Here is an 18,499-nt window from a genome sequence, read left to right as displayed (position 1 = left end):
TCAACAACGAGAAGACAAATCATCAAAAATGGGCAAAGGACTTGAAGAGTTATTTCTCCAAAGAAGACATGCAAATGGCCAACATGCACATGAAAAGATGCTCACGATGATTAGTTATTTGATAATAACTCTCTTCAAAACCCCAATGAGATATCCCTTCATACCCAACAGGATAGTTATACCCAAAGAGCAGATGAATGCAATTTTTGGCAATAATGTGGAGAAAACGAAACCCTCATACACTGCTGGGAATGTAAAATGGTGCAGTCACTGTGTTCCTAAAAATGTTAAGCAGCATTTTATATGACCCAGCAATTCTTCTGTGTATGTATGTGTGTATGTGTGTACCCAAGAGAACTGAAAACATATGTTTATGCCAAAACCTGGATATGGGGGCACCTGGGTGGCTCAGTTGGTTAAGCAACTGCCTTTGGCTCAGGTCATGATCCTGAAATCCTGGGATCAAGTCCCACATCGGGCTCCCAGCTCCGCGGGGAGTCTGCTTCTCCCTTTGACCTTCTCCCCTCTCTTGCTCTCTCTCTCTCTCAAATAAATAAATAAATAAAATCTTAAAAAAAAACTGTATATGCATGCTCAGCATTATTTCTAATAGCCAAAATGTGGGAAAAACTCAAATATCCATTAACTGATGAATGGACAAGTAAATGTGGTATATCCATATAAGGGAATATTATTCAGCCATAAAAGGAGTGAGCGTGGATCCGTGTTACAACATGGAGAAACCTGAACAACTTTATGCCAAGTGAAAGGAGCCAGACCCCAAAGGATGCATGTTGTACCATTCCACTGATGGGACGAGTCCAGACCAGGCAAATCCGTGAAATGTAAAGCAGATTCCTGGTTGCCAGGGGCTGGAGGGAATGGGAACTCTGGGGTGATGGGCCAAAAGAGAGGGGTTTATTCTGGGGATGATGAAATAGTTCTGAAATTAGATAGTGGGGATGTCCGCCGAGTCTTCTGAATGTATGAAAAGTCCCCGTGGAATACATTTTAAAACCAAATTTTATGGCATCTGAATTACATCTCAAAATAAACCATCAAAAATGATTCTTTCTGCTGTGTGGAGAATGGCTTGTAAGTAACAATGAGCGGGAACAGGGAGCCGGCTTAGAAACTTGGGATAAGAAGAATAAACAACTCCATGCCTTCCACCGTAATGGTTTTTCACTTAATCCCATCTCTTGGCCGGCTTTGCCTCATAGCTCCCTCTTCTGGGAGGCCAGATACTGAGCATGATGATGCTTTGGAATTTGGTGGTAGCAGTGGAGGTGGACAGAGTGATGGCTTAGGAAAGGGTTTGGTCCTAGAGTTTGCAGGATTAGTACAAAACCTTTCAGAGAAGATCCCACTGACGTCCCAATATGGTTGCTCTAAGGCTGAGTTCATTCAATTATTTACTATTCTTTATTGGGTACTATGTGCCAGGTGCTTTTCCAGGTGCTGGGGATCTGGCAGTGAATAAAAGACTTTTCCTCCCGCCACGTCCTTGCAGAGCTCACGTTCTAGGACAGGGCAGTATTTGTGACAGTGATAGGAAGTTGGATGGAATGTGCTAGACTCATGCATATAGAACGTGCTACCATCACTGTACTATCTATAGAGAACCCTGTACATCAGCACCTGGTTCTCCCTCCTCTGGGCACATAGCAGGACTGCTTTTCCCGCCCCACTGAACTCAGGCATTCACTGTTAACATGTTCTTCCCACTAAAACATGCGTGGAAATGACATGCGATGCTGTGGGAGTGGGAGCTTTAAAAGTAACGGCACGCTTTACCATGTACGCTTTCCCTTTGCCACAGAAACGGCCCCACCAGCTGCATCCCGGGGTTCGGACACTATGGGAGAAGCTGGAGTTAGTCCTTGATGGACAAGCATTTACTATTTCCAGTCCAGAGTTTTCTGTTCTTTTTTCTCCTACCACAGCAAAAGCTCGCACAACCTGATACAGGTTCTCTCTTACTTTTTCATCCTCTGAGGCACATTAAATGCAAATTCAATCCTGGCTCCTACTTTAGAAAAGGAAGCCCAGTCTCTCAGCACTGTCACTTAAACTTCCAACTGAGAATCTGGGGGCCTGTGTCAGAGAAAAGACGCCGTCGACGACAACTCCCCCCGCGTGTGTCTCTCTGCGTGGAGTTAATCTTGCCCACCTGGCTGTGGAGTCCTTAAGGGAGGCTGAGCATGGCAGACAGCGCCCCCTACCCCTATCCTATAAATGCTGAGGGAACACCCCAATGACACATAGTTTACAAAGAGTAAGCTGTTTGGAATTTTCCCCACTAAAAAGAGGGAAGGTCTCTGTAGGCACGACAGCTGATGCTTCTGCCGACACGGATGTGTGGGGTTGGAGGAAAAATCATCAAAATCTAAAGGCTCCTTTTGCTCAAGACCTGGAATGGTTTTACCAAGACACACAGTGGTCAGAAGACAACAGCATCCCAGAGAATTTTCTAGCCATTCTGCTCCAGGTACTTGAGAATTTCTAGTAAACAGATCATCACCCCTGGAGAGCGGTGCCAGATCTGGAAAGGACAGAGAATTTCTAGCCTCAGGGCTGTGCTTCCCGAAGGCAAAAGGGAAACCAACCAGGAAGACAAAAGAAACTAATCTCTCACATATCTAAGATGCCCTCTGATGATACAAGATGTTCCAGAAATGTGGCGGTGGCCGGCAGAGCCCGTCTGTCCACACATGGGGCCCACAACGCTGACTGCAGCCGGGGCTGAGCCGGAACCCACGCCAGAAGGCGAGTATCTGTGGACATCCTTAAATGTCTCTCTCGCATATTATTCCAATTAAATCTTGCCCGGCATTCTCATTTTAATAACTTAATATGGAATTTACACCTTGCCTGCTCTCCCAAAGGGCCTGAGGCAGCACACAATAAAAGCCCAAACACAACAGGACAGTTAAAAATAAAGACACACGATCAGAAAGCGAGATAATCCTCCAGGAACCCGAGATAAGATGGTTATTGCCGTCGGAGTGTTGAATCTGGCTCCTGCTTTCTGGCAGCCGAGGTTAAAAAGAAAACGGAGTGCCTTATTCACTTACAACTGCCTGATCGAAGGAAGGAAGCAGATACAAGTTCACGGGGAGAGCACAGCCCATTTCCTGGTGGTATATTCCATGAGGATCTAGGCTGTGGATCTTCATCTCATGGGCACTAAGTTATAAACTGAACAACAGTCCTTTAGAAAAGATGCTGAATCATTCTTCAATTGGCAGCTTTAGCCCCATGAGTGGGCCCAGGATAAAAGGTGAGGGTGTAGTATTAAATTAAATTGCAACTCGGCGAAGACATTTCTTGGAGAAGCCGGCTTAATGGGCCCAGACAGATGGGTTGAATTTGGACATATGGAGGCATGGGGAGAGAGTTCCAGGTGAAGGAAACAATTTATTCAATAAATATTTACCGAGTTCTTACTCTGAGCCAGGCCCTGCCAGTGAGTGGGTGCTGGGGACACAGAGATGGCCCTGACCTCCGAGGAGGTCACAGACGTGGGGAGCCAAGGTGCACAGACAGTCAGTTACGAGTGTTGTGACTGGAATGAGAGGGCAAAGAGGGGAAGGGGCCTAGGCAGACGCACCCAAGGCGGTTCGCATGTTCCAAAGGGTCCTGGAGAAGATGCTTCCAAGCTGCCTCTTAAAGGTCAAATAGGAAACTTTTGCATAAAGATGGCATTTTGGGGCGGTCATGAGCATGCTCTGGGTAGAGAGGACAGCACGTCCAAAGGTGTGGGGGAAGAGAGAGCGTGAGGGGGTGGAGGATGGCCGATCATTCAGGGTAGCTGAGCTCAAGGAGTGAGGAGTGGGTCACAGACAGGGAGGCAAGTGCAGTCAGAACACGGAGGACCTCCTGGCCCACTAAGGAGTGTGGGCTTCGTCCTCTAGCTGATGGGAGGACTTGAACTGGGAGAATGACTTGGCCAGAAGCTCAGAGGCTCTAGCTGTCTTCAGGGAGTAGTCAGGCCAACTGGGGCACACCTCAGCTAGCAGACTCTGCCAGAGGTCCTTGTGGGGTGCCCCACTCCCCTGCCTGGAGTTGGTCCGCATCTGGCCCGGGCCCCAGCCCAGCCTCCAGGACCCCATGGATGACTAGGGATGATAAAAACCTGTCCCACTGTCCAGGGCTGACACTGATGACACATCACTTGGAAGGTGACCTTTTGCATCGAAGCTCTGGACCACCAGGCCACCTGTGAGCAGCCCACAGAGCAGAGTGGACCCCGATTCTCAGCACTACCCTCACCCTGGCCGTTCTGGCATCTCTTTATTTCAAAATGAATAGAGTGAGATGGAACTTGGACAAGCTTTATAAGGATACCAGATGTTTTCAGAAAGTATGTGCTCTGTGATTGGATTTTTTTTTTTTTTTTTTTTTTTTTTTTTTTGCAGAGCAACTGTGGAGGGAGGTAGAAGATAAGAGTTAAAATTATTTAAAACTCTATGTATTTGCCTCTTCCAATATCCGTTGCCATAGAAACATACTGGAATAAGCCACCAGTTTCAAAGCCAAGTGTAGTCTATGACTTTGAAAGCCCTGGTTTGCTTCCGCAAAAAGGATGGTAAAAGCATGGAACGTGGAGGGAAGTTTGAAATACCCCTCTGTTCCAGAGTGCCCTTACCTTGATTACTGCCCAAAAGGCCAGAAAGCCACAGAACCCAGGTGCTGGGAATTCTCGAAGCAGGCTGCTTGCAGCCTGTGGAGATAGCCTTTCACCATTTCCATAAATAAATGCCACACACATGGCTCCCATGGGTGACTGGACTGCACGTGATTCTGTTTCTTGTTGCAACCTGCCTGGGAGCAGATGGGGGAAGTCTTTAGGGAGGGCAGGTGCTCTCAGGATGCTGCCTCAGTGGCTGCCCTGAGGCTCTGTGGGGTGTTCAATGCTCAGCGAACTCTAGTGCTGTCCGCCATTTTCTCTTCCCTTCAAAATCATTTCAGAGCAGTCACGTGGAAGGGTAAGAGGTGGCCTGGTGTAGAAGGCAGGTTTGGGGAAAAAACAAACAACCTTTCTACTAGATGTATAGACTATCTTCACACCATTAGTATATCCTGCTTTTACTTTAGGGATAAAATATCTCAAATTATTTTTCTTAAAAAAAAAAATCCCCTATGGGTGTGTGTGTATGAATACACATAGGGTCAATTCTTGGTTTTCATCTTACTTGATCTAAAAGCAGCCTTTGACATACTTCATCAAAACTTCCTCTTGAAACACTTTCTTCACTTAGTGTCCTAGACACCAGACTCATCTGGTTTTCTTCCTATCTTGGTGGCTTCTCCTTCTAGGTCCTTTGCTGTTTCTCTCCTACCTTTCTGATGTCCAAACCCTGGAGCAATTGAGGGTCTGTCCTTGGTCCCTGTCTCTTTTCCATCTATATGCCCCACCCCCCATCCAGCACTGTCTCAGTGCCCTCATCCAAGGTTTTCAATGCCATTCATATGTTGACCACGTCCAAATTCCCATCTCAGGCTTACACATCTCCCTGAACTCCAGACCCATGTATATTACACCTACTCACCATCACCACTAGTAAAGTAGTATTCAAAAAATGAGTCTTTCCCCTTTTTCTTGCGAATACACATCACAGTTAAAAAACCCCTTTTAGCATACTTGGCAGATTTACCCACACCTGCTCTATCTGAAATGCAGAAACGGCCAATCTTCCCATCAGATGCTGTAAAGCAGAGGAAGGGAGGGCTGAGATGCAATGTGGGAGCACTAAGCCTGGGGCCAAGTCATGGAGGGAACCTGTCATTCCTCACCTTGGTCTGCAGTATTTGTCTCAGGGAGCTCTCCCTCCTTCAAATGCCCCCTGTGCATAGGCAGCTCTCCCTCCTGGCTACTCCCTTCCTTCCTGACCACTACCTCGAAATTCCCTCCCCAGGATTCTGTCCCATCAGGGCTTTGTGGGTGCTCAGGCTCTAGTCAGGACATCTTCACTTCTTACCGCACCCACTCCTTGCGTGACTACTCTCACTCCCACGGCTCCCATCCTCGATGTGTTAATTGCCCTCCACCCCCATCTCAATCTACTGGACAAACTATTCCTTTATGCCCCATGACATCTTTTGAGCCCCTCTGCCCAGAAGTGAGACCCTCCCATTCCCTCCCAAACCTGCTCCTTACTCTGCACCCTGCCTCAGTGAACAGGTCTGCCACCCACCACCCTAAGATCCCGGCATTGCCCTTGCTGGTTCCCTGTCCCACCCTTTAGAGTCAATCAATCATCAAGGCTTGTCATATCTGCTTCCTTAATCTCTCTCAAAGCCACCCACTTCTCCCTGTTCCCACTGCGACTGCCCTGCATTAGGTCACCATCAGCTCCTGCCTGGATTATAGCAAAAACCATCTCTGAGCCATCTCTGGGCCTCCAGCCTTGCCCCTCCATCTGTTCTCACCCTGCAGCCAGGGCAAACCTGATCATGTCACTTCCCTGACTGAATGTCTTTAATTTTGAAGTTTAAACTCCTCTGTTTAGCACATAATGTCCCTAACGATCAGGCTCTGACCACATCTTCATTTGTCTTTCCTGTCACCTCCCCAAAGGCACTCTTGGCTTTGGCCAGCAGAACTATTTCAAAGTATCTCTCTCACACACACATACACAGACACACATACACTCTCTTTAGGAAGAAAAAAATAATGTACTAACATCATTAATATAGTGAGAAACTAGGTGCTTTCTTTTTTTTTTTTTTAAAGATTTTATTTATTTATTTGACAGAGAGATATCACAAGAGAGGCAGGCAGAGAGAGAGGAAGGGAAGCAGGCTCTCCGCTGAGCAGAGAGCCCGATGTGGGACTCGATCCCAGGATCCTGAGATCATGACCTGAGCTGAAGGCAGCGGCTTAACCCACTGAGCCACCCAGGCGCCCGAGGTGCTTTCCCTCTAGGAATAAGGTTGGAACGTCTCCTCACCATTCCTATTCAACGTTGTACTTGGAGCCCTAGCTAATACAAATATTAGACAAAAAAGAAATAAAAAGTATATGGATGGGAAGGAAGAAATAAAATTGTTTGCAGTTGACATGATTGTTTAGGCAGAAAGTTCCAAAGAGTCAACAAAAAAACCTCCTGGAGCTAATAAACAATTATACAGCAAGGTTGTAGGATATAGGTTAGTATACAAAAGTCAACTGCTTTCCAATATGCCAGATATGAGCAACTGGAATTTGAAATTAAAGATACAACGCCATTTGCATTTTTACTAAAAGCAAAGTAAAATACTTAGGTATAAATCTAGCAAAATATGTATAAGATCTACGAGAGGAAATCTATAAAACTCTGATAAAAGAAATCAGAGAAGACCTAAACAAAGGGGGAGATGTTCCATATTCATGGATAGGAAGATTTAATATTGTTAAGATATCCATCCTTTTCAAATTGGTCTACAGATTCAACACAATCCCAAACAAAATCCCAGCAAGGCACTTTGTGGATATTAACAACCTGATTCTAAAGTTTATGAGGAGAGGCAAATGACCCAGAATAGCCAATACAATACTGAAGAAGAATAAAGTTGGAAAGCGGACACTATTTGACCTCCAGACTTACTATAAACCTATAGTAATCAGAACAATGTGGTATTGGCAAAAGAACAGACAAATAGATGAATGGAACAGAATAGAGAGTCCAGAAATAGACCCATACAAATATAGTCAACTGATCTATGACAAAGACACAAAGGCAATGGAGAAAGAATAGTATTTTTGATAAATGGTGCTAGAAAAACGAGACATTCACGTGCATAAAAATGAATCTAGAAAATGACCTTGTATCTTTTCACTAAAGTTAACTCAAAATGGACCACAGACCTGAATGTAAAATGCAAAGCTATAAAACTTCTGAAAGATAACAGGAGAAAAATCTAGGTGATCTTGAGCTTAGCAATGAATATTTAGATGCAATACTGAAAACATGCTCAATGGAAGAAAAAAATATAGGTTGGACTTAATTAAAGTAAACAATTTGTGTTTTGCAAAACACCCTGTTAAAAGAATGAAAAAACAAGATACAGACTGAGAGCAAAGATTCACAAAACATATCTGATAAAAGACAGGCATCCAAAATATACAAAAAAACTTTTAAAACTCAACTATAAGAAGACAATCTCATTAAAAAGCGAGTAAAAGTCCTAAACAGACAGTTCGCTAAAGAAGATATGCGGGTGGCAAATAAGCACATGGAAAGATGCGCCACATAACACATCATTAAGGAAATGTGAATAAAAATAAAAATGTGATATCACTTCGTACCTACCGAACAGCTAAAATCCAAAACACTGACAACACCAAATGTTGAGGAGGATGTAGAGAAACAGAAATTCTCATCCATTGCTGATGGGAATGCAAAACGGTCCAGCCATTTTGCAAGACAGTTTGGCAGTTTCTTACAAAGCTACACATAGATTTCGCATATGAGCCAGCAATCATGCTCTTAGGTGTTTACCCAAATGACCTGAAAACTTATGTCCACACAAAACCCTACACAAAAATGCTTATAGCAGTTTTATTCATGATTGCCCAAACTTGGAAGCAACGAAGATGTCCTCTGATGGGCAAATAAGTTGCGGTACGTCCATACAAAGGAATATGATTCAGTGATAAAGCAATGAGTGATCACGCCATGAAAAGACATGGAGGAACCTTAAATTTGTGTTGCTAAGTTGAAGACACTCGTCTGAAAGGGCTACCTACCATATGATTCCAACTACATGATATTCTGGAAAAGGCAAAGCTATGGTGACAACAGAAAGATCAGTGGTTGCCAGGGGCTGGCCGACTTTACTAAGGGCATTTAGGACAGTGAAACCCTTCTGTACGACCTGTAATGGCAGATGCATGACTTTTGCATTTGGCAAAACCTATGGAATGTGCAACACAAAGAGTGAACCCCACCTAACCATAAATTATAGATTTTAGTAAATAATAATGAATCAATATTGGTTCAGCAATTGTAACAAATACATTCCACAAAGCGAGATGCTAATAATAGAAGAAACTGTGGGGTATATATGGGAACGCTCTGTGCTTTCTGTTAATTTTTCCTGTCAACCAAAAACTGCTTTAAGCAACAAAGCCTATTAAGTATACATTTAAAAAATGATACATATCATACATTGAGAATAGGGTCTGGCATGTAACAAGTGCCCTATAGATACTGTTTGCATGGAAAGGAAAAAGGCGTGGAGCTGGGATGTCTCCAGTAGGACCACAGAACCAGGTTTTCCTTCTCTGGACACCTGTGTGTACTCAGAATCTCCTCCGCGGGTCCTCCCCGTTATTTGCCAACTCTTCATCCTGTTTACTTCTAACCACTAACAGAATCGACGTGATCTGAAGTGCTCCTGCTTGGTCATTTGTGTGTTTACTAGCTGCCCCCAACTAGCCGGTGGGCGCCATGAGCCCAGTGGCCATGGCTCCCATGCTTACTTCTGTCTCCCCAGGGGAAGATGTGGGCAGGGGTGCTGGCTGGGCACCCTGTGTGTGTGGGTGGGTGGGGGTCCTCTGGGACGTGGCTTTGTCTCGGAGAAGCTGGGAGTCCAGTGAGGGCCAGGGCAGGGAGGCACCCAGCAGAGCTGAACAGCATGATAAGTGTCCCAACAGAGAAGTGTCAGGAAGCCAGGCTCAGGAGTGGGGAGGAGCAGGAGCTTAAATCTGAGCCAGAGAACTCAGAGACACATCCCTGGAGAGATAACCAGGGGCCTGGAACTGAAGTTCATTTGCTTGTGAGAGAACATTCTGGAAGGGGGAACCACACAGGCAAAAGCCTGAAATCGTGGCACAGAACAAGGGCTATGACTAGAATCCTGAGATGTTCAGGGCGTCCAGAGTGTCCAGAGCAAAGGAAGGTGTCCAAGGTCAACGGGGGGTGGTGGGTGGGGACAGACCACAAAGGTCTTTGATCACTTTGCCCCCAAGCAGAGACTTTCTCTCTCACTGGGGGTCCTGAAAAAAACAGCCCCTTGAAGGACAGTTTAGGACAGCCCACCACCTGGCTGGTCGGAGAGAAATCAACCCGCTGCCTGGTGCCATTTGGTGGGAGAACGGCAATAAGCCGACAGGGCTGCGGGTCGACAAATCAAAGGGTTCTGCTGCCATGGCAACAGAATGAGAAGGCAACCCTAAAAATAAGAGGAGGAAAAGAGGAGCAGGCCAGAAAAGGTTCACAGAGACATCTCAGCAGATACCTGGAGGGAAACCGAGCTGGAGGGTCTGGGCCGAGAGCCAGGTAGCTGGCTCTCCTCCAGGCCCCACATTGGAAAGTCTGGATGTCCCTGAGCAGGAACGCCCCCTCCCCAGACTCAGTCTCCTCATCTATGCAGTGAGGCATTTCCGTGGCCCCTCCCCCCGCTCCTCCGTTTGAGACCCTTTGCCTTAGAAGGTTGTGCATGGCGTAGGTTTCTCCGCACAAGCCATGGAGAGCCTCGGTACTTATTTCAGAAAGGATGGGAAGAAAGGTACGGACGGTCAGCAGCAGTGAACTGTCACTTACTCTAATCCGACTGCACAAGGTTGACCTTCTTTAAAGGGTCTGGGGGACTGGCTTCCCAGGGATCCCCTTCCTGAGTCTCCTGACTCAGGCTGACGCCAGCCCTGCAGCCCCCCTCCATGTCACAGCCAGAGCGTGGGGGACCCCCGGAGCGTACTTGGCCTCCACCTTAACCTTGAGTGGAGGACAGGTCCGGCCTCAGTCCATCCACCCAGCTCCGGGTCTTCAGGACGGCTCTGCCTGATTCCCTTTCTCGTCCCTGATATCCTGGGTCCTCAGTCTGGCCGGCGCTCCAACCTGAGCCCTTGCCTGCACAAAGTGAAAGCGCCTCCCTGCCTTGCCCACTGCACAGATCTGTGCCTGTGGCCAGGGTCAGCAAGAGCCCCTAAAAACGGCAGAGCGCCCTGTGTGAGCTGAAGGGCGGGGAGGATAGTGTAGCGCGTGAGAGGGTAGTTAGTGGTGTTGCTGCTAACCTGCTACGTAGCCTTGGGTAACTTTGATAATCTCTTTGGACTTCTGTCTCCTCATCACTAAAATGGGGCTAAGGGTAGCATGCGGGCCACAGTTACTGGGAGGCTTCAGTGAGTTCATGCACGGAGCTGGCTATCAACATCACCGCGGTTGCCATCATTGCCATCAGGGCTTGTGATCTGCAACCCCCCAGCTCTCCCGAGCCCAGAAGCCCAGTCAGCCACGATGGTTCTTCCTCCTGTTGACATGCTGTCTGGATTTCCAACTCCTGGCAGTGCACGGAAACTCCCCAGGGTGCAGTGGGGGGCAGGACTGCTCCTTTGCAAACTGTATACTGTGAGTGGTGACCAGGCATCCCCTCCCCTCTGGAAGCAGCCCCAGGGACCTCCTGCCCCCTCAGCCAACGGTTATAGCTCGCATCTGGGCCTTCCTCCTTGCCAGTACTGGCCATGCCTGTTGGAAGTTCTGCTTCTTCCCAAGGTGAGGCCAAAGGCATGAGACAGAGACCTCGGCCCTAATGGAGTCTCGTACGTCTGCGTGGGCAGGGAACGGCATTCTCTGCCCAGGCTCTGGCTTCCTGACTTCTCACTATGCTGAGTAAACCCTCTATCTGTTCCCCTGCAAATAAAGCTGGGAATCTTATTTGCTAGAAAACCATCTTGTCTGGAAGGGTAAAAACCTGTCTCCAGGGCATAAAACAACCATTTCCACATTAGTTTAAGAATCCACACTACAGTCCATAAGAAGATTTCTCTAATAATGCAAAGTCTGATTCTCTCGGTAGAATTTGCTACACCGTAAGATCAGGACGCACGCCACACACCATCCAAGCCCAGCCGTCTCCTACAAAGGCAAGGTTAATTATGCTAAGAGCAAGGCAAGAAAACCACAACTTCCAAAGGGTCTTGAACTTCCCTACTCTGGAGCATCCTGGGAAGACCAGTGTGAGCAGAGGGCATGGCGGAACACAAGACTGTTAAAACATATAATTTCAGGTACTTTTATGTAAGGGTCTTTATTTTAACAGAACTCCTCACTTTGAAAATCTCATAGTAACCAGAAGTAGCTATCAGAATGTTTACTCCCGAGAAGCATTCCTTAGGGAACTTGCTTTAAAGAGATTGAAACGCAATGTCATTTCTGGACGGATGGATCCTATTAATAGGGGCTTCGAAAACGTGCAGAGAACATACTCATTTAAAGAATCCAACATTTCTTATTTCTGCATATATTAATATCACTAGACAATCCTTTCACCTTGTTTCCCCCAGGAATGAAGACTTTCTATCAGCCTTTCTGGAATGTGTGTCAAATGGAAGGAAACCAGACTAAATGAGGAGTTTCTGATGGGGAATGTGGCTCCACGTGGTGCTGTGAAGACTCCCCTGGAACGACCTTGATTTCTTCTTAAGCAGCGCACCTGGGGTGGTCGGGGCGACGTGCTGCCTGTCTGTCCTGGGGTGTCTAGGAGCAGCATCCCCGCAGGCCCCCCTCCTGCCACCATGGGCACTTACCTCCATGCTGTACCTCTCCACTGTCCTCCTCAGGGGATCCACAGCCTGCCAGCAAATCAGGATACACAGGTCGATCAGCAGCATGCCCCCGACAATCACCAGCAGCTTCTGGTCCTTGATGATCTGCAGGGAGGGCAGGGCCAGAAGGCAGAAGACGTGAGAGAGGTTCCCCACCAGCCGAGGGACGGACTCAGGGGTTTCAGAATCCCCCGAGACTCTCTATCACCCACAGGATAAATCCAGCCAAACTCCTTAGCTTGGCATTCAAGGCCTTGCATGAGCTGGGCTCGACCACTCCCAAGACACACTTATTTAGGTTTGAGGACTACTAGTTTCTGGATCTGCTGTGACTGCCAGCACCCCACCCTCAACTCTTACCCCCAAGCCTTTCTAGGTGCTGGTTCTGTTTGAGACATTCTCTTCTTTCTGTTTGGCAAACTTAATGATCTTTAAAGGCCCAGATCTATGGCCACTTCCTCCACAAAGTCCCCTCTAACTCCCACAGCAGAATTAAGTACTCCTATAGGATTTTGATCACATACTTAGCTGGAGAAGTCACAGTTACTGCTATTAGGAGAACAGGGAGAAGAACAGCTACTGTTTAATGAGCACGTACTCTGTGCCTGCCTCTAGGCTGATTAATGGATTACATATATTATCTCTAATGAAGGCAGATACTATTATTATTCCCACTTAAAAAAAAGAGATTTATTTATTTTAGACACACACAGAGAGAAAGAGAATATGAGTGGAGCAGGCAGGAGGAGAAAGAGGATCTCAACTAGACTCCACACTGAGTGTGGGAGCCTGACACGGGGCTTGAACTCACGAACCCGAGATCATGACCTGAGCCAGAACCAAGAGTCAAACGCTCAACTGACTGAGCCACCCAGGCACCCCTGATAATTCCCATTTTATGGATGAAGACACTGAGGTTCATGAGGGACTAAGGAACTTGCTCAGCATCATACAGCTCAGAAGAAGCGAAGTCCAGATTTGAACCAAGCTCCATCTTTCTCCAAAGTCCACACCCTCAGACATTCGAGGGCCAACCAGATGCTATAGTGACCAGATGCTGTATTTTCTTATTCCGTCCTTCTCAGGAAACTGGGGAGCCCCTGACAGAAGGGAAGTCGATTTTACTTTTTTGGTGCATCCGCAGTACCTAGCCTGGCAAGCAGTAGGCACTTAAAAGTTTGATGGATCTGGGGTGCCTGGGTGGCTCACTGGGTTAAGCCTCTGCCTTTGCTCAGGTCATGATCTCAGGGTCCTGGGATAGAGCCCACATCGGGCTCTTTGCTCAGCAGGGAGCCTGCTTCCTCCTCTCTCTCTGCCTGCCTCTCTGCCTACTTGTGATCTCTCTCTCTGTCAAATAAATAAATAAAAATCTTTTTTAAAAAAGTTTGATGGATCTAATTGAGATAGGAAAATTTAAAAAAGCAATATAATTTCCATCCCTTTTTGCTGCCGGGGATGTCTTAATTATACGGTGGAACTCCCACCCCACTGTAGGTCTGTTTTGACGGGGGCTAGCCCAGGGACAAATGCTGCCAGCTCTGAAGAGAACCTGTATTTCATTCATTGCATGGTTATGTGCCCCCTCGCCCAACAGCTAATGTGATGAAGTCGTTCTGGAAGACCCTATAGAAAAACAAACCAAACTGAGGCAGAAGCTTAAGAAATATCACCAGGTTTGGCTTTTAATGATGAGAGCCATTTTAAAAGGAGAAACAGAAACTCAAGAGGCCTCTGTGTTGCCGAATTATAAAAGAATAGGGAAGTGTCGCTGAGTTCCTGCCAAAGAGATCAAATCCACCAAAACTGCTTTACGTGGGGGCTGGGCACTGGCAAAGCTGCCTCTTTGAGATTTTCCAGAAGGACCAGGTGAACCACCGATGCTCTACAGAAATCCTGTTTAACCCTTGCTCTCTGAGGAACTAGGCAAACCCCTGCTAGCCTTGAGAAAGCAGGGCAAAAGGAAGACATGCCCGAAGTGTTTAGGACATGGAGGACAGGCTGCAAGGGGCCTCCTTCCTTAATGCTCACTCAGGGCTGTTTGAGCCCCAAAGCACGTGCCCACGCTGTGCCTGACCCCGGAAGGTCCTTCTCCCGACCTCCTGCTGGCATCCCCCTACTCTGGCTTCAACACTGAGCCGGAGCAGCTGCTTCGCTAGGATCCCAGGCATACCCTGCCCAGGGCACAGGCTGCAGCCATGTTCCGGTCAGAGTAGAGGCAGGGACCAACTTGTCTCCCTCCTGTGCCCCAGCGCCTCGGGCAGAGGCCAGCTCTCAGAGCTTCCCGGGGAATTTTTGCGGGAATGAGTGAATGAGCCTCAGAAAGAAGCCAGGAGGAAGTGGCATCATTAAGCACAGGAGTGATGGGGAGCCCTCTGCCGCATGGAAGGGTAGAGCCAGGTAGGAGCTGGCGTAGGTGTCCTGGTGAGCAGGGAGGAGGCTCGATTCAGAGCAGTGACTATTGTGATGGTCAGGAAGATTCCGGGGCTGTAAATATCAGGCAGGTGGAGTTGCTGGCTTCAGCCTCTGAGTCCTCTCTCCCTCGCCAAACCTCCCCCACCAGCAAGGGCCAGCACCTTCAGATCCCCTGAGACAAAAGTTCTATGACTCTTCACAGCCTGCCTTCCAGGAGGCAGTGACCTTGAACGTGCTCAACACTGATTATGTCAGTGCACACTGATGCCATTACCCTGAGCTCTCTCTTTGAGTCCAGGAGGTTACCAGTGCTCCATTCTCAGTGGGTGCAAAGGCATACAGTAATAATGATTAAGCTCAGGTTCTAGAATAAGATTTGAGTGTGAATCTTACTAGTAAGCTGTGTGGCCTTGGGTAAGTTTCCTAACTCCTCTGAGCCAGTTTCCTCATCTACAAAATGGGGGCAATAACCACATAAACTGTCTTAGATTACCAAAGTCTGGCTTATTACAACTGTTCAATGGCTGTCAGCTATTATTATTAAATATCATTTTCCATTGTTTTCTAGAGCAGGGATCAGCAAACTATGGATTTGGCCCACTGCTTGTTTTTGTAAATAAAGTTTTATTGGAATACAGCCATACCCATTCATTGACATATTTGTCTATGGCTGCTTTCATAATCCAACTGCAGAGTTTAGTGGTTGCAACAGCAACTCTATGACCTGCAAAGTCCATATTTGGCTATCTGGTTTTTTTACAGAAAAAGTTGTCTGATTCCTGGTTTACAGAAAAGAGCATTTGTTTATTTCTTCAAGAGACTTTAGATATTTTGACTGATTCAGACTGGTCTTCTGCTAGGACTGACTCACTGCCTAGTTTCAGGGATGCCATTCCAGGGGAGTACAAAGTAAATTGTGCCCCCGGAATCGTGCAGTACATATCACTCAGACGACTGGTGCTCTCTGGTGAAGTTGCCGAAAGCTCTCTCTTGGCATTTTATTGAAGTTGAGCCCACATGAAGTCTGAGATGATGTCCCCATGGTTCTCTCTGCAAAAGTACCAAGTCATATGGGAACCTGCCTTTTTGTTTTAATTAAAAAAATTTTAAAGTAATCTCTACAACCAACATGGGGTTCAAATTCACTACCCTGAGATCAAGAATCTCCTGCTCCACTGACTGAGCCAACCAGGCACCCCTGTAGTGAACTTGCTGTGTCCTCCAAAAAAATCTGCAAAAAAAAAAAAAAAAAAAGATCTCATCTCTGCTTTTGTCTCAAGGCCTCAATTTGGTCCTATTAAGAGGCAGAATGAAGACTGTAGTAAGTCTTCCAATTCAAGATTTTATAATTGAGCTTTAGAAAAAAACCAGTAACATGCCATAAAAACACCAGATTTGGAAGCATGAAGTCACCGTATGTCAGTATGTCCTTTAATAGGCTTCTTTTCCTTTAATGTCTTTAAAAATGTGGCCATATGGGGTGAAGCTTGGGTATGAGTGTTTGGGAGGGCATGCCACTGTGGGTGGGGGAAGGAGGAGGCACGATCAAGGGAAGGACAAGAAGGATAAAAAGACTGTGAAAACAGTGTATACTGCATTTACAAACTTATGTAAATCTAGTAAACATGTCAGTAAAAAAATGAAAGGACCCATCTTTAAAAAAAAAGCCTAAACTTAAAAAAAAAAACAGTAAAACAAGACAATAACAATAAAAACCAACCTTGGCTATATAAAGGGTTGGAATCATGGAGAATTCAATCCCAGTTTTGACCTGCAGTTGCTGCAATCCTTTTAAGACAATCTGGTTCCTGGACTTGAGCTTTTGCTCCATATAAGGTATAAATTTCTCTTCTACACCTTTAATCTCCTCTTATTTGTTGATAAGGGATGCTTGGCGGCAGCACTGCAAACCTGTTCTGGAGTAACTAGAAAGCGAAACTAGAGTAAAACGTTTCTCCCCTGGAATGGTGTGTTCATCTGGCCTTAGTCTTTTTTGTACCAGACAAAACTGGTGATCAGATCTTGTACTCCAAGCCTCTGGCAGTTTCTCAGACAAGCCCCTTTCCAGGGCGCCTGGCCCACCATCAGCCTGAGTTCCGTTGGTCCGGCCGCCCAGGGGTGGAGTCAGTTGCCTTGCTCTGGGCCCCAGCAGGTGAGGCCACCGCACAGCCCTGCCCCCCACAGAGCTCTCAGACAACTGAACTCCCCAAGGCTTCCCTGACATGTTTTGTCAATTGTTGGCAGACAACTGGAGTGTTCTTCCTCAGCGATCACATGAGTAATGGAAAATAAGGGCTGGTTCTTTATTACAGATGACAATACGGATGAATCACATATTGACACAAAGGAATCAACGCTGTGATTCTTAGAAGCCCGGATGGAGTTGTCATAAATGGCAGAGCAGTTCTAACCACAGCCACGTGCAGGAGGGGGCCCAGAAGTCACTTGTCCCTTGGGGCCTTCTCAAACTTTGGCTTGCCCCGGCATGGCTAGGGGAGCTGGGAAGAGAAGGTAGGACCCTGGGCTTCAACCCAGGAACCTGATTCTTGGGGCTGGGGTGGGGCTTGATAATCTGTATTTCTCCTCTTCTCTTCTTCCTTCCTTCTTTTTTTTTTTAACGATTTTATTTATTTATTTGACAGAGAGAGAGAGAGAGAGAGAGAGCACGCAAGCACAAGCAGGAGGAGGGGCAGGAAGAGGGAGGAGAAGCTCCCGCTGAGCAGGGAGCCCGATTCGGGTCTCGATCTCAGGACCCTGAGATCATACCTGAGCCAAAGGCAGATGCTTAGCCAACTGAGCTGCCCAGACACCCCTCTGCATTTCTTTTTAAGAGGAAGTTCCACGCCCAGCATGGAACCCAACGTGGGGCCCCAACTTACGACTGTGAGATCAAGACTGAGCTGAGATCAAGAGCAGAAGGCTCGACGGACTGAGCCAGCCCTGCAGCCCAAGAATCTGCATTTCTAACAAGCTCCCAGGGGATGCCTAGCACGTTGCTGGACCAGCCCACACTCTGAGTAGCCTTGATCTAGACCAGAGGGCTTCCACTGCGGCTGTATATTAATATCACCTGGGAAAGTCTTAAAACCAGAGAGGTGGTTTCAACTGGCTTGGGTTGGAAAACTTCTTGGAGTTTTCAAAAGCTCCCATTTGAATGAAATGTGCAGTCAGGACAGATGGAAGGGAGTTGTCAGAAATGCTGCTGAGGTTATGAAGGAGGGCCCTTCAGGTGAGCACAGGCAGTGTGGGTGGCAGAGACAGACTCTTTCCTCCCTCTAAAAGCAGCCTGCAGTTTCCCTAAGGTGGTCCAGGTAGGGGGCAGGGGGCAGAACAAAGAGGACGGTCCTCCCTCACCCAGACAGCAGCTCCTATAGCAGCTCTGGCAGGTGGAGGGCTGAAGAGTGAGTGGTGCCATTGGGGACCACACAGAACCACAGCCAGGAGATAGTACCATTTCAATATGGCCCCATCTTACAGATAAGGAAACTGAGGCCCTGACAGAGGACGACATCTGCTCAAAGACCCACAGCAGGTCCACTGCTCCGGGGGCAGAAC

At 47.2% G+C, this 18,499-nt stretch overlaps 1 protein-coding gene across 1 annotated transcript in view; it reads right to left on the bottom strand.

Annotated features, from left to right (window-relative positions):
* The window catches only part of GABBR2 (gamma-aminobutyric acid type B receptor subunit 2), a 341,177-nt gene that overhangs the window by 41,557 nt on the left and 281,121 nt on the right, over positions 1-18,499 (bottom strand). The window contains exon 13 of the mRNA XM_046021722.1: positions 12,515-12,637. Coding sequence (XP_045877678.1) covers positions 12,515-12,637 — 123 coding nt within the window. The remainder of the gene's footprint in view (positions 1-12,514; positions 12,638-18,499) is intronic.

Source organism: Meles meles, chromosome 11 (assembly GCF_922984935.1).
Source record: "Meles meles chromosome 11, mMelMel3.1 paternal haplotype, whole genome shotgun sequence".
NCBI classification, from domain to species: domain Eukaryota; kingdom Metazoa; phylum Chordata; class Mammalia; order Carnivora; family Mustelidae; genus Meles; species Meles meles.
The sequence above is the reverse complement of the archived record's forward strand: the minus strand, read 5'-3'. Positions and strand labels throughout refer to the sequence as shown.